Raw genomic sequence first — 14,709 nt, 5'->3', positions numbered from 1 at the left:
TGTCATTTCATAACTTGATTGCTGAACCAAAACTAAATTACATGGAACATTCCAAATGGAAAGAAAAAAAATGACATTGTGCTTGTTTTTCTTTTGTGTCTTTCTATCCCTTCAATACTCCTCTCCAACTGAAAAGATAGCTACCTCTACTCTACCTGTCTTTTTCTACTCTTTTGGTACATTTCTTTGCAATCTAAGCATTCATATGATATATATTATATAAATATGAGCAATAGAAGTGAAATATATCAAATAATTTCTATTGCTTATTGCTAGGATTATCTCTTCTAACCCACTGTTGTTGGACTGGTTTTCTCGGATGTCTTGCAGTCGAACTAGAGTGATGATCGTTTCTTGGTCTATGCCTTCTTGCACCGAAATTTCTGTTACCACTTGAACTAGGCCCATTTGAGGTACCGCCGACATGTCTTCCTGACCCAACTGCAGGTGGATCTCTTTCTTGTTGTTCAATCTCGTCAGGTTCCTTGGTTGACGTGGAGTTGGGCACTGCAACCGGTTGTTGAAGATACATACCAGGTAATATCACAATACCTTTTTTGGGTTCAATCAAACCATTGTTCTCCTTCTGTAAACTTAAGATGGCTTCAAACCTCTGTTTTCTGATGATCTCATGCTGAGATTGAAGGATTTTTTCATCATTATCGACTTCGTCATTATTCAAACTCTGAATTCCAACAGAAAACTGGGATTAACTTCAATAGTAACATAAAATATACTAATTTTGGAAACATGAATATTATGCTCAAGTCTTCTTCAACGAATTTTTGCCTTCATATCAAGTTTTCAGTGTTAACACAATCCATACAATTCCAAACGTGAACCCTACGAGACTACAACTAAAATCAACTCTCGGCTTCAAGACTTCTTATAATCTAAAATTTCTGCAAGATAGAAAAAACATCACTGTTGTTTTCAACAGTACAACTTACAAGGAACATTCTTTGGATATACTCCCTCCGTCCCAAATTGTAAGACGTTTTGACAATTTCACACGTATTAAGAAATGTAATTAATATTGCGTGGGGAAGAGAAATTATGAGTTGTTTTACAAAATTATCCCTAATAAATGGTATGGAAAAGATAAATGAAATAATTGAAAGAAGAGAGGGTAATTAATAGTTAAGGATATAATAGGAAAAGTAACATAAATATTTCATTGGTATTGTAAAGCGACATATAATTTGGGACAAATTTTTTTTCTAAAGCGACATACAATTTGGGACGGAAGGAGTATATGTTTATGCTTGTTTTTTCAATTATTCCATTCTACATCCTCAATATCAGATTCGACGCATTAAAGGACAGCCAGGTGCTATAATGTTTATGCCGTGTGTGGGGTTCAAGGAAGCAGCTAGAAACACCTTAACAAAATAATTTAACAGGTCAAAGTAACTGGAACAATATTACATCATGACTCAGAGTAGCATATGCATTTTTACCAGTGTGCATTGTAACACAAACTGTATACATGGTTTCCGATGAAAACTGGTGCGGTGAATAATATGACATCATGACTTGAAGAGTAGCATATGCATTTTTACCGGTGTGCATTGTAACAGAAATTGCATAGGAAGTTTCTGATGAAATGAAAACTGGTGTGGTAAAACCAGGTGGATGTGGACAGATTTGACATAAACACGTAGTGTGCAGGATGTCTAAAAAGAAGGTTGAAGTAATTCATGTTAGAGAATGACTTTTATTCTTTGAAAGGAGTAAATAGGTTATAGCTTATTCAATTCTGTTTCTTTTGAGCAGTACATTGGGCACTAAAAATAAAGGATAATGTTTCATGTACACACTTTTTTCCATACACACATTGTACCACTCCATGTGAGAGTGTGTGAGAGACAATACATGTGAGTTTTTTTGTGTGTAGGGGGATCACAAAGACATTTGTCAAAATTGTGTGTGGATGTACAAGTAGTATATGCCATCTAAGGTAGTCTATGTATCACTACTCAAAAATAAATTAAGGTTGTAAATGAAATGACAGGAGCCTTAAAGATAACACCGGTTTCTCTCTCATAAGTCTCCTTACTCAGAAATTGGGATTGAGAATATAGATAGAAAAAAGCTGAGATGATCATAGGTTAAATCACAATATCCAAATCATTGAAAATCATTAGGTTCTCTTCAACTAGGGAAAAAAATGCATCTACTATATAAAGCAACAAGAGCAACTCTATCAGGTTACAGATCCAACCAGGTTACAATTATGCCTGACATCTGACTTACTCTCTAGGCCACAAGAACCAAACAAGCAGAAACCAACAATGAAATTTTTATTTACATTACATGCTAAATAACTTACCACTGTGGAAGAATGTGAGCCAACTAGGTCGAGTACATGGTCCAAATCTTTGGCATGAAAAGGTTTGCGACAGACAGGGCAGTTTCCAACACCCTCTTCCAATTTTTCATGAGTATCTAATAATAATACCACAGAAATTCCTCATGAAAAATACTATAATACGTATTTGCATGGTATTTACTAAGGTTGCAATAAAGCATGACGACAAAGGCAGATTTTCCACAGTGAGAATAGAATATAAAGTTGTCACCGTGAGCATAGCTCAGTTGGCAGGGACATGCATTGTTATATGCAGGGGTCGGGGCTCAAACCCCAGACATCCCACTTATTCAGCTTGAAAAAGGTGAATTCTAGCCACTAGACTACTTAACAAAAAAAAAAAACTACTATCCTAGGTAAAGATAAACGGTAAACAACAATATCAAATTTTGGGCAATTGAAATAAATCTATGAAGAGCTCCAAGTAATGAAGTTGAACCATTAGAACCTATAGAAGATTTCCAAAAAAAATACCAAAAAAACTGTCAATATGATTGCTAACCTAAAGCTGTTCATACAAAAATATGAAAGAGCAACGCATCAAGCTATATTTTATATTATCAGATATAGCTCGTAAACCACATCGAAGTTACAAAGAGTGAGGTACAGATACAGGTACTCGTATATACTTTAGTTCATATTCGTATATACTTTAGTTGTTGTTGTTGTTGGTGTTATTGTTGTTGCTGTTGGTGTTGGTGTTGTTGTTATTATTATTATTATTATTATTTATTATTATTATTATTATTATTATGTGAACCCGAAAGATAACTCGCAGAAAAGTGAATTTAATATGTAATCTGCGGTGTTATCGAGAGAACCCTGTAACTGTGACCCACATTATGAGACAGTGGAATGGAGTAATTGACAAAAATTAGGACAAGAGACACATTTCAGCGAACCTAAAATGGTTGTAATCTACTTATGCCAAAGTTTGATGGAGAGGTACTAAAGTAAACAAATAGATTTGCACATGGCATTCATTAGCCTAGTATGCTAGGATGCCAAGAGAAGTATTATGGAAGACTCTAAATAGAAAAAAGGACGAGTTTGTCTCATGCTTATATCCAAGCTATAGGCCAAAATAGTAATAAGTGACCAAATAATGAATGACAATTTTCCTGTAACTTCAAGAGTATACTAAAGGTCAACATTATGTCCTTATCTATTTTACCTTGGTATTGATGTAATTACTTAACATATCCGAGAGTTAATGTTTCATTGCATAATTATTGAAAACAGGGTCGTTCCTATGAAATTGGAGGTTCAGCTCTCATAGTAAAAATTGGCCTCTAGTAAAAAAAACACACAATTTTTTCAAAAGATTAATCTTCTATTTAAATTGAAAATAACACTCGTATAATGATTATTAGCCACTGAAATCAAAATTAGCAATTACTTTTACTAAAGATGTGTTTTTAAACTTAGAAATAGAAACATGGAACATGATTTTTTTACTTCAAAATTGAAACATGAAACATATTTATTTTTCTTTTTTGAGTGAGGGTAGGGATATTGAACAATAATTTTTTTCTCAAGACTCAGCTCGGTTGAGCTCTTTGCACTCCCCAAGGTCCGGCCCTGATTGAAAATAATATAGCCAAGATCTTCGTTCTTAAAAGAAATTGGAAAATTATGAAAGTATTTAGGAGCCAACAATGTTTTATGAAGATGTTCAGACACAGCATCTTATATTATTAGTCCTTCAAGCTTCTATATGTTAACTGTACAAAAGAATAATTTTACGCTGGTCGTCAAAAGTAACATTACAATTATACATACCCCGGTTACAATGAGCAGTTGCATTATCTGAATTGGCAGAGCCTGTTTCTTTAGAACTCTGAATCCAATTCCACCATCTAATGATACATTCACTGCCAATTATTATGGAAAAAAATTGGAAGGAAAAATTAGATATTGAAAATGCAATGTTAAACCAATATAGAGTTAACTTCATAGAGGTTCTAAAAAAATCTAATATAATGAAATAATGAATTGAACATCGAATAAAAGGATAAAATTGACCCCACCTGTGAAAACAATGAAAGCAAGACATTAACTTCATAAAAGGCAAGGTTTCACTTTGGTGATCTTCTGTGACCAAAGGGAATAAACACAACGGGCAATCACCATCAGGATGATTCATAGATGAGAGCTTCTCTACCGCTTCCTTCAAATATATATTGTTTATCAAGATTGTGGTAGGGGGCTTTGGTGCTTATTACTTGGTTTTTGTCATTGTTATGGCGGAGTAAGGTGGATTTTTATCATGATATGAACTGGAGTGTTGCTTCTCTCTATTGTTATTTTTTGTTTGATATATGGGAGTGTGTGGTTATGTCCCCAGAGGCGGTGTTGTGTGTCGTTCCCGCGCTACTGTTGGCTAGGGAGTTTTCTACTAACTCTATCACAGTGTGGTGCTTCTATTTCTGTACTTTCGGTCTTATGGAGGAGGATATGTTCTGATATGACCCGTCTCATCTTGCATTTTCTTTGCAACTGTCTATACTTATTGTATGGTTAGGTTGCTTAAGAAATTTTGTTAATTAAAAAAAAACCTAAGAGAACCATATTTTTTTAGTTTACACTGATGGTAAAACAATTACTCTTGCACCAAATAAGTGGAACATTGTTTCGTATGAAGAAAAACAATTGATAACGTCGCTTTTTTCGATGGTCTTTGTTTTGTTTGATGGTCGTTCTTTGTCTGATTTGAAGAACAACACTAGATCATATATTCAACGCCTCAAATAGTCAAATTATTTGATTGAAGAACTAACTGGACCGTTCAGTCAACAAATCTATAACAAATAAATTGGACTTATTATCTTCTATGGTAGAACCAATTTCTCTAAAGAACTTTGAAGCAGGTCGTAATCAAAGATGCACAGATACCTTGAATATAATATTTCAAAATTCTTTTATAAAGAATCATTTTTGAAATCATCGTAGCTGCCTCACCTAGTACAAGCAGTACATCAGCACAAGTTACACAGGACAATACCGACAAAATAGTACAAGTTATCTAGCAAATAGTACAAGCCCTAGAACCCCTCCTTTGTACAATAACAATCCAAAGAACTACTTGCTTTCACAAAAAAAACTTCGAGAAATCAGAAACAAAACAACTATTACCTGCTGCTGCAATTCTCAGAACCTCGAACAAGGGTTGCGGCGCGAGAATAGCACTTGTTAATCCAATTCCGAGAGAGATGTTTAAGGTTTAGAGGGAGTTTTTGTAGAATTTATCTACTAAACCATCGATTTGTCTCTGTCTAAGTCATTCTCAACTTAATCCCTAACTCAGTTAATATTTCAAAATATTTCATGTTTTGTTAAAAGTTTTTGGTCGTCGGTTAGATCTCTGTCTCTATATTTTTGTCACATGATGATACACTTAATTGAGAAAAAATTTCATTTAGATCAATGTCTCTATGTTTTTGTTACATGACGAGGGAGCTTAATTGAGAAACTTTTTGCAAAGACAAGGACTATTTTAAAATATTAATATAATCGACTAATTTGAAAGTGATTTATAAAGATAGAGACTAAATTGATGGTTTACTCAGAATTTATTTATTGATTTGTAAAGTTAGGTTAAAATACATTGTTTACCCTCTAAGTTTCCAAAACTAACGATTTTGGCTTCATAGTTTGGAAATCACACTTCTAACCCCGATGCTGATGTGAACCCTATTTTTTAAAACAATTGTCACCTAAAGTTATTGTAATCCGCCTAAATTTAAAATAATTCCATTATTTTAAAATCGCCAACATCATCATCACTCACCATCATCAAATAACCCATTGATTTTTTTTCTTTCTCAAACAACTTAAACTCAAACTCCATTGTTTCGTATTGTTTTCAATGGGTTCGTAAATTTGAAGGGTTGTTTTGTAGTTTCTCTGCATTTGTTCAGCCGATCTGGTTCGATGTGTGCTCTATGAATATGAACGGTAACCCGCAATTGATTTTTGTTGTTGTATGTTATTCGATTGTAGTGTCATGTTCCGGTTTTGAATATATCAAGTTGAATTATTTTTAAACTATCTATGCTTGTTATTACTTGTTACTTAGTGGCAGGGCCGGACCTTGAGGTGTGCAAGGAGTTCAATGGAACTTGGCCTCTCCAAGGTATGGGCCTAAAAAAAAATATAACCCAGTAGTACTGCTAAGTACTACCCCACTATAAAAACAAAAATTCTTTATTCTTTCTCTCTCATACCACGCGTTCCATCATCATCACTCCAATGGACTTTCCTTTTCTTCTTCCCCGATTCGATTTCCTTTTCCTCTTCTCTTGTTTTGTTTTATGCCTATTAGAATTGGGTCCTCTTGCTTTTGGTGTTAGAGGGGTGTTTTTTTGGGAGGGTGGTTTGAGGTTCCTCATGTATACGGTAGTGATTTCCATCTTTGGTTGTATCACATATATACATCATTTTGTATTTATCTTTTAAAAAAATTAAATAGAACATTGTTCTTTTAAAAGAATACGTTTTTATTTTATTACGAGTCTCTTTTCACTTACAGAGCCGAGCCTCCGGATTCATAGGAACGACCCTGCTTAGTGGCATATACTTTATGCATTGTTTAGCTATTCTCTTATGGTTGTATATCTTGTACTAGGTTTGCTATACTATATGCCTTCTATATTCGTTTTGCTAATGACAATGGGGGAGAATGACTTGAAGAGTTTTGTGCGCAAATGATAGCACAAATTTAGGAGAGACCGTTTGTGGCTCTAAAACTCTCCATGTTTGACATCATTAAAAATGGAGAGTTTGTAGTTTGTTATTCTTGATCTTAGGTTTTGAGTGATGTCTTTCAATCTATGATAATTTTAGAATATATCTATCTTGTCCCTCTATGTTTAGTAGTATGAAAAATGCTAGAGTCACACTATCTAACATACTCTTTTAACAAACTCCACTCGTATTTAACTATGTCACCGACCTTTTTCAAATCTCACCGGTTACATGTTATTTACTCATTCCGTCTTATTTTAAATGACCTAATTTAAAAATATGTATATAACATACTTTAATTCTATTATTCTACTAATTTGTAAAGACAAAGATAAACTACCTTTCCTTAAAAAAAAAAAAAAAAAACAAACTACCATGCTATATATATACACTCCATGGGTATAATGTAATCAAGACAAAATACTCCATGAGTTACTTTAATCTCATATATACTGATATACACTGTAACCATGCTATATTCATGAAATATCTATTCATGATATCACTTTGTTTAATTGAATAGGTAACAAACAATTAGGTACAGATCATTAATGCATGTGTTACCATGTGGGCTACCTTCACTTCTCATGTCATGTACTATTTCTATTGACAGTAGCTATATACATGAACTTAGTCCTTTTAGTTTCAGAATAAAGGGTAAACAATTTAGTTAAGTGCCTATTCAATAAGTTATTCTATGAGTTAATTAAGGATCTCATCCATAAACTATTTTGGAGAGCTTATTTAAGTAAGCTAAAATCAGTAATCACCATGTTATAACTTAATATAAAATATTTATGAGATAGGTTCAAATAAACTCTAAAAGTTTTTCTACACACCATACACTTATATTCTTTGAAGAAGAGTGATCAATTTAAGATGCCTTGTTACTAAAAATGAACAATACACTTTTTATTCTTGAAGTTCATTTTCAAATCAATAGTGTCTTATCTATATAATAAGGTGGCATTTAACATACACAACACAAAGATTTGTGCACCATGCACAAACAACAAATATATGGACAGCTGGCGGTTTTGGTCTTTAGATTACCTGCTACAAAAAAAAATCATTAATAAAAGGAAACATATTATAATGGAAAATATTGGTTTTATTGTTTTTGCTGAAGACACCCCCGAAATTTGGAAATGCAGAGTAGCAATTCACACTTACTAACCATCAACCCCCATTTTGAATCTCACGTGAGTCTTCTTTCTCTCTTCCTTCACTTGAATCTCACAAAGAATCATTTTCATCTACCACCATTTTCTTCATATTTTCAGAAATTGATACTCACTATCAACCTACCCATTAACTTAAATTTCATCTTTTTGAACAAGATTGTTAAATTTTATTTCACTTTCCATTGAAGTTTGGAGATTGCAACTTAGTTTGGTTTCTAGATCTGGATTCATTGAATCTCATTGTTGATTTCTGAAATCTTTGAACTTGAAGGTATGTATAAGAATTTGTTAAACATATTTAATTCTTTATTATGATGTAAGGTTGTTGAATACTAGTAGTAGTTTTCATTATTGAAATGCATTTTGAAGAAGGTGGTCACCATTGAAATTGTTGTTCTTGAGTGTTCTCCATGTTCGTTTTTCGATTTGTTGTTCTTCAGTAACGCACGGTCGTGCTCAATTATGACACGACCGTGTTCGTCTGCACTGGAAGATTTGACCCGAAGCTTGAAACTTATTGACGCGCGATCGTGCTATATATTGGCACGGTCGTGTGCTAATTACTGGCATTGAATGTGCATTTTTTTTCCTACTAGTATACCCAACTTTGCTTTCATGCAGTGTTTGGCTATCCAAGTGATTGTATCTAATTCAAATGTATCTATTATGCACAGCAAAATGGATATTGGTGAAATTCTTGAAATTTTTGAAGCAACATAACTGGGGAAGGCAACATAGCTGGGGAAGGTTCAGAGGTATGTTCAAGTGATTACATTATTGTCTAAAATATATTAATACTTGCACATATTAGCGAAAAGCGTACGGCGGTCGTAGGTTTGGCAGTTACTAAGTTATTTTGCATGTTATGTTGCACAGGACTTGGGCAGTAGCTCTTGTTCGAAGAGTGTTCTATGTTCCTCGGATGAAGATGTGGAAGACACCTACAATTCACTAACCTTAACTTCATTAAGTACCTCTAGATTCTCATACAAGAATTTGATCATTCATGTCATTGCAATTGCCATAGTGACCTGTCCTACAATTTCAACCGCGGTACAATAAAATCTTGCGTACATTAGCTTCAAAGCAGTGATTCGAAACTACACAGTCTACTAAACCAATACTAAAACAAATTAACTCCATATATGGTTGAGCTTTAGAGAGCCTGTTTTGAGCAACCATTGCATACTAAAATTCTGTTACGCATATTCTTTTTCTGTTTTGGCAGAGCTACTACTACACTCTTAAGGAGTAAATGTACTGCTGAAATAGCAATCTGAGTCTGAATTATAGAATTAGAGAGCATCAACAAAAGTAATTTGGTAAGCTAGAAACAGACGCATTTTTAATGATGAGCATGCTTTGTGGGATGAGTTTTTTTTTAAGAAGCTTGTGGGATGAGTTAGTGGAGGAGGTGAAGGTTTTGTCTTGGAGGTGGGTGTTAGGAAGATTTAATGTGCCGGCTTGCATGTATTACGAGTGGTGTTGGTGTCCCTGCGAGTGTTTGTTGAGATAAGTGGAGTTTGGCGCAAGTGTGGCAGGTTTTGTGTTTGCGGAGAGGGAGGTTTTGGCAGATTGGTGCAGCTACTGTCATGACAGGTTTTCTCCTGTTGGTTTGGCTGCTGTCATGACAGCAGGTTGTTTTTTGTTGTGGTTGCTGGCATGTTGAGGCTCCTGTTTGTTTTCTGCATTTCTCCAGCTGTTGTGCGGCTTGTGTAGGATTTTGGTAGGGGGTGTAAAGCGGTTGTGCTATGAAATTGAATTCTAGAGCTCATTCTGAGAATTCAGCGGCATAGCTCTAGCCTTTTGGCTCGGTTTTCGCTTATCCTAGAGGACCTTGCACCGTTTTATTTTTCTGGGGAATGGTTTGGTGTAATTTTTGGATGTTACGTCTATATGCGGCATCGTTGTTCTTCTTCCTTTCCGACTCTTTGCGTCTTGCTAGAGTTTCGGATTCAATAATATTTCTTGATTAAAAAAAAAAAAACAAGGCAATGTGATCATTGCGTGACTTCCGGGAAGTGATTGTGTTGATTTTTTGCATTTTTCAGTAATACAAATTCTAACATTAACTACTAAAAAATGCAGTTTTCAGACGGATTTTCAAACATGGATGCGTTTCACACGGATTTCAGACAGAAAATTGTTTTTCCACTCCGTCCAAAAAAACGTCAAATTTTAAGATCTGTCCCAAAATCCATCCCAACTCTTTTGCAGACTGATTTCGCACGGAATTAAAGAAGAAAGTTAATATAAGTTTGAGACAAATTTGGGACGGAAGCAATATTAAAAAAAATATATATAATGTATTTACAAAATAAATTTAGAATTCCAATTATTTTTGAACTAAATGAAGGCAGATATAAATATTATTTCATTCCAATGTTATAAAGTAAGTATAACATTAATGTACAATATTTCCAGCTCAATTAAAAAATAACATTAATGTACAATTATTTCCAGCTCAATTAAATATTAACCACTACAAATATTTCTACTTATGATAAAATAAAAGTATCCTTTTTTTTTTTTAACAGCTAATTTTATTCTTCGTCGAGAGGGTGAAAGAAACACCAACAACTCACGGAAAGGAACAGAAATACATAAATGCCCAACCAAGGCTACACGCCTAAACTCCTAGAAAAAATGAGGCCAAGGTATATTGAAGGCTGCCAAAAACAAAAACACACCAAGCAATGTACGAAGGTACTACCACCCCTAGAATACCTCCGCCTCACAATCTGCCACCCGCAAAGGCTAGGAGGGGAAAGCCAACGAAAAATCAGCAGCTGCACAGAAGCAAGGAGCCACGACAGCAACCCAACACCAACAGCAGCACCTGCCAACGCCCCCAAACACAGCAGCCTGTCAAACCTGCTAAAACAGAGTCACACCACCCCTAATGAACCCAAACAGCAGCACGAAACAGACTAAACACCCAGCAGCACAAAACAGACTAAAATACAAGTAACCCATGAAAACTTGTTTTTCCTCTTCATAGCTTGCTCCTCATCAAGGATTCAACCATAACCACCGCAGAAAATGAAAAGTATGCTCCTAACACATGCACAAAAACACAAGGTATGGAAATCAACTTGTGAACAAAACAAGCCAAATTCAATGACATATATACTATAGTTAAGGTAAACATTCTAATAGAGTAGAGCAACCAGGTCAAGTTAATTTGAGAATAAAACTGAACACTAAAACAAAAACAAATTCAGAAAATACAATGTTACATTTTCAGATTTCAATTACTATTTTAGATTGAAGAGTGTATACCATCTTGGATGCAAACTACATCTCAATTTCCTTATAAACCATCATTGTCGAGAGGCTTGAGAACAACGTCAATTATATTTCCAACACTTAGAAGAAACTTCAAATCATCTTATGTTTTGTTGAAATTTTTCTTCGAAGCTCACAAGTCCTCCCTCACTGCAATTTGATATTTGAAAGTATAGTTAAAATTTAGAAGTCTTCAAATTCATAACTGGAAGAAAAAAAAAACTGGCTCATAATAAAAAAGTAAAGTAACTAAATGGAACTAATAGCTATTGTAAATAATACGCTAAAGTGAAAATACTATTTGCAAACAAAGGTCAAAAGGAGTACAATACAATAACAATTAGGCCTACACAAATAGGAGCTTCCAGCCACAAATATTCCATCGACATTGGCACTTTCCTGCTATTACATTCCAATATATTCAGTTTGCATTCCAATTCAATTAACATAATTATCCAATTGTTCCAAGAGCAATTTTAACAAATCAACTATTGTGTAACTCATCCCATCCCACCTACATAATATAGCACAAAAACGATGCATTACTGCAACGATAAGGAAAACCTCCATTCAAATATTGTTGACAACAGTATAGTACATCACCAAATTAACTTCTCTATCAAAACAAATGCAAAGAACAAAACAATTCCAACGAAGTGATATACCTATTGTGTATAACTGGAACCAGTGTGTCACCTTCCTTTGCTATCCATTGTATCTATTAGAATCACAGTATGTATGCATTAGAATCACAATACGCCTTGGAGTTAGTTTCACCACATCACATCAGTAAACAAGTTAGTCATAATATTTTTATTTATCCACCATATGCATTAGAGAGATATGATTTTAAGCCCTCTTTAGTACTTCACCTGAGAATGAAACAAATAATAGAGAGATGTGAAGTTATAAAATTAGATGAAAATAAATATTAAAAACTGATAGAGAAATGGTACAGTTAATCACTGAACTCAAACCCTAAAATCCCAAATCTCTCAAAATTAATCACTGAACCCAGGACTTAAATTCCTTAATATCTAATCTATCATGGACCCTAATCTTTCTCTAATCTTACTCACTAAGTGTATAAAATCCCTAATCTCTCAATGGGTCACGGTCTCAACTACTCCACAGGTAACACCCACCCTTCATCCGTGAACATCAAAACGGAGAATAAATCGCCAAAAACATGTTTAAATAATGTCCTGGTTCAAAAATCCGAAAATGCGTATACAAAACTCCTACAATACACTTTAGAGGAGGGAAGGAAGATGAAACTCAACAAGAAGGAGAAAAATGGAGTAAATGGCCGTCAACCACTTTTCCGGCGCGGCAGAGGTGAACTCCGGCACGGTGGTCGCCGACAAAGTTGCTACTATTGCAAAATAAACATAGGGGTTTTGTTGCTGACATCACGAGGAAGAATATGGTGGGTTTGGTTTTCCCAATGGCAACTCACGGTGGCCGGAAAACAAGAGAGAAGGGGGAGATCTCAAAAATTAAACTTCTTCAATCTAAAAATAAATTGAGGGCTTTTGTAGAGAAAGAAGAGAGGAATTCAATGGTGGTGGTGGGGATTTTAAAGGAGGCCGGACGGAAAAGTTATGGTGACCGGAAGTTGGTGGTGGTGGTGACGAAAAAATGAGAAAGAATAAGAAGAAAGAGTCGTACAGGCAAGAGAGGAAGAAGAAAATATGAAGTGGCTTTTATTCTTTCTTTCTTTTACTTAAAATTAAATGGAGGGAAAGTGAAATCAGTGGTATAAGAGGAAAATGAAATTCAATTATTTTGGTATAAGAGGAAAAGTAAAATTGGAGGGAGATGAAATTTGATTATTTCGGTATAAGAGGGAAAGTGAAATTGGAGGGAGATTTTTTATTTTTTTTGAAAGAGAAATTGGAGGGAGATGAAATTTGATTATTTTCGCACAAGAGGAAAAGGAAAATTGAGTAGTATGATTCCGCCAACAAAAATAATTAAAGTGAAATTAAGTTTTTTTAGTTAATATTAAATTCATTACATTTATTTAAAAAAAAAATATCATTCCCTTAGTTTTTTTTTTTAAATCACACCCTTTTATTGGTAAATATTTTTGTTTCACATAATAAATAATAGTAAGTCTAACGTATTTTATTTTAAATAAAAAGTAAGTCAAAGTACTTGGATGAATGTTCAATGACTAATAACAATTTTAATCGTCTAATTAATCTTACAACTCTCACCATAATGATAAGATTCTTCGATCTAAACTACTTACAAGATGTCAGAACGACCGATCAAACTCACAACGCTTACCCTAACTGAAAGAATCTTGGAGTCAAAGTACTTTGATGAATGTTCAATGGCTAGTAACAATTTTAATCGACTAATCAATCTTACAACTCTCACCCTAATGACAGTATTCTTCGACCTAGACTACTTCTAAGATGTCAGAACCACATATCAAACTCACATCTCATTCCCTAACTGAAAGAATCTTGGAGTCAAAGTACTTTGATGAACGTTCAATGAATAATCAAACTCTTGTTATCGAATAACCAAGCTTACAAATCTAACCCTAATGACAATAATATTTGACCTAAACTAATTCAAAGATTTCAAAACTACTGATCAAACTCACAACTCTTTCCCTAGCTGAAATAATCTTGGAGTCAAAGTATTTGAATGAACGTTCAATGACCAATCAAACTCTTGTTATCGAATAACCAAGCTTACAAATCTAACCCTAATGACAATATTCTTCGACCTAAACTACTTCTAAGATTTTAGAATGATTCTTCAAACTCACAACTCTTACCCTAACTGAAAGAATCATGTAGTCAAAGTACTTGGATGAATGTTCAATGACCAATCAAATTCTTTACCGACTAATCAAGCTTAAAACTCTAACTCTAATGACAATATTCTTCGACCTAAACCACTTCCATGATTTCAGAACGACTCTTCAAAGTCACAACTCTTACCCCAACTGAAAGAATCTTATAGTCAAAATACTTGGATGAATGTTCAATGACTAATCAAATTCTTTATCGACTAATCAAGCTTAAAACTCTAACCCTAATAACAAGATTATTCGACCTAAACTACTTCCATGACTTCAGAACGACTTATCAAACTGAC

The 14,709-nt window shown here is 34.2% G+C and overlaps 1 protein-coding gene and 2 long non-coding RNA genes across 6 annotated transcripts; 1 reads left to right on the top strand and 2 right to left on the bottom strand.

The window, feature by feature from the left end:
* LOC11409565 (uncharacterized) lies at positions 1 to 4,852 on the bottom strand. Its single transcript, XM_039834638.1, has 5 exons — positions 4,783 to 4,852; positions 4,402 to 4,588; positions 4,154 to 4,245; positions 2,317 to 2,448; positions 1 to 666 (listed from the first exon to the last, which is right to left on the bottom strand). The coding sequence occupies exons 1-5, from the start codon at positions 4,850 to 4,852 to the stop codon at positions 260 to 262; spliced, it is 888 nt and encodes a 295-aa protein (XP_039690572.1). The 3' UTR covers positions 1 to 259.
* Positions 4,853 to 8,253: 3,401 nt separating this feature from the next.
* On the top strand, positions 8,254 to 10,273 carry LOC25494582 (uncharacterized). The gene is made up of 3 exons (XR_003011966.2): positions 8,254 to 8,572; positions 8,976 to 9,056; positions 9,178 to 10,273. It is a non-coding gene; the product is annotated as an uncharacterized lncRNA (long non-coding RNA).
* Positions 10,274 to 10,705: 432 nt separating this feature from the next.
* Positions 10,706 to 13,327, bottom strand: LOC25494581 (uncharacterized). 4 transcript variants are annotated; one of them, XR_003012426.2, is made up of 4 exons: positions 12,255 to 13,325; positions 11,922 to 12,103; positions 11,584 to 11,739; positions 10,706 to 11,358 (listed from the first exon to the last, which is right to left on the bottom strand). It is a non-coding gene; the product is annotated as an uncharacterized lncRNA (long non-coding RNA). The 4 variants fall into 4 exon arrangements; XR_003012425.2 differs by having other exon boundaries at positions 11,940 to 12,103; positions 12,255 to 13,324; XR_005646344.1 differs by having other exon boundaries at positions 11,584 to 12,103; positions 12,255 to 13,327.
* Positions 13,328 to 14,709: the final 1,382 nt, after the last annotated feature.

The sequence above is a fragment of the Medicago truncatula genome, chromosome 5 (assembly GCF_003473485.1).
Source record: "Medicago truncatula cultivar Jemalong A17 chromosome 5, MtrunA17r5.0-ANR, whole genome shotgun sequence".
Classification (NCBI taxonomy): Eukaryota; Viridiplantae; Streptophyta; class Magnoliopsida; order Fabales; family Fabaceae; genus Medicago; species Medicago truncatula.
This window is presented reverse-complemented; position numbering and strand designations above follow the sequence as displayed.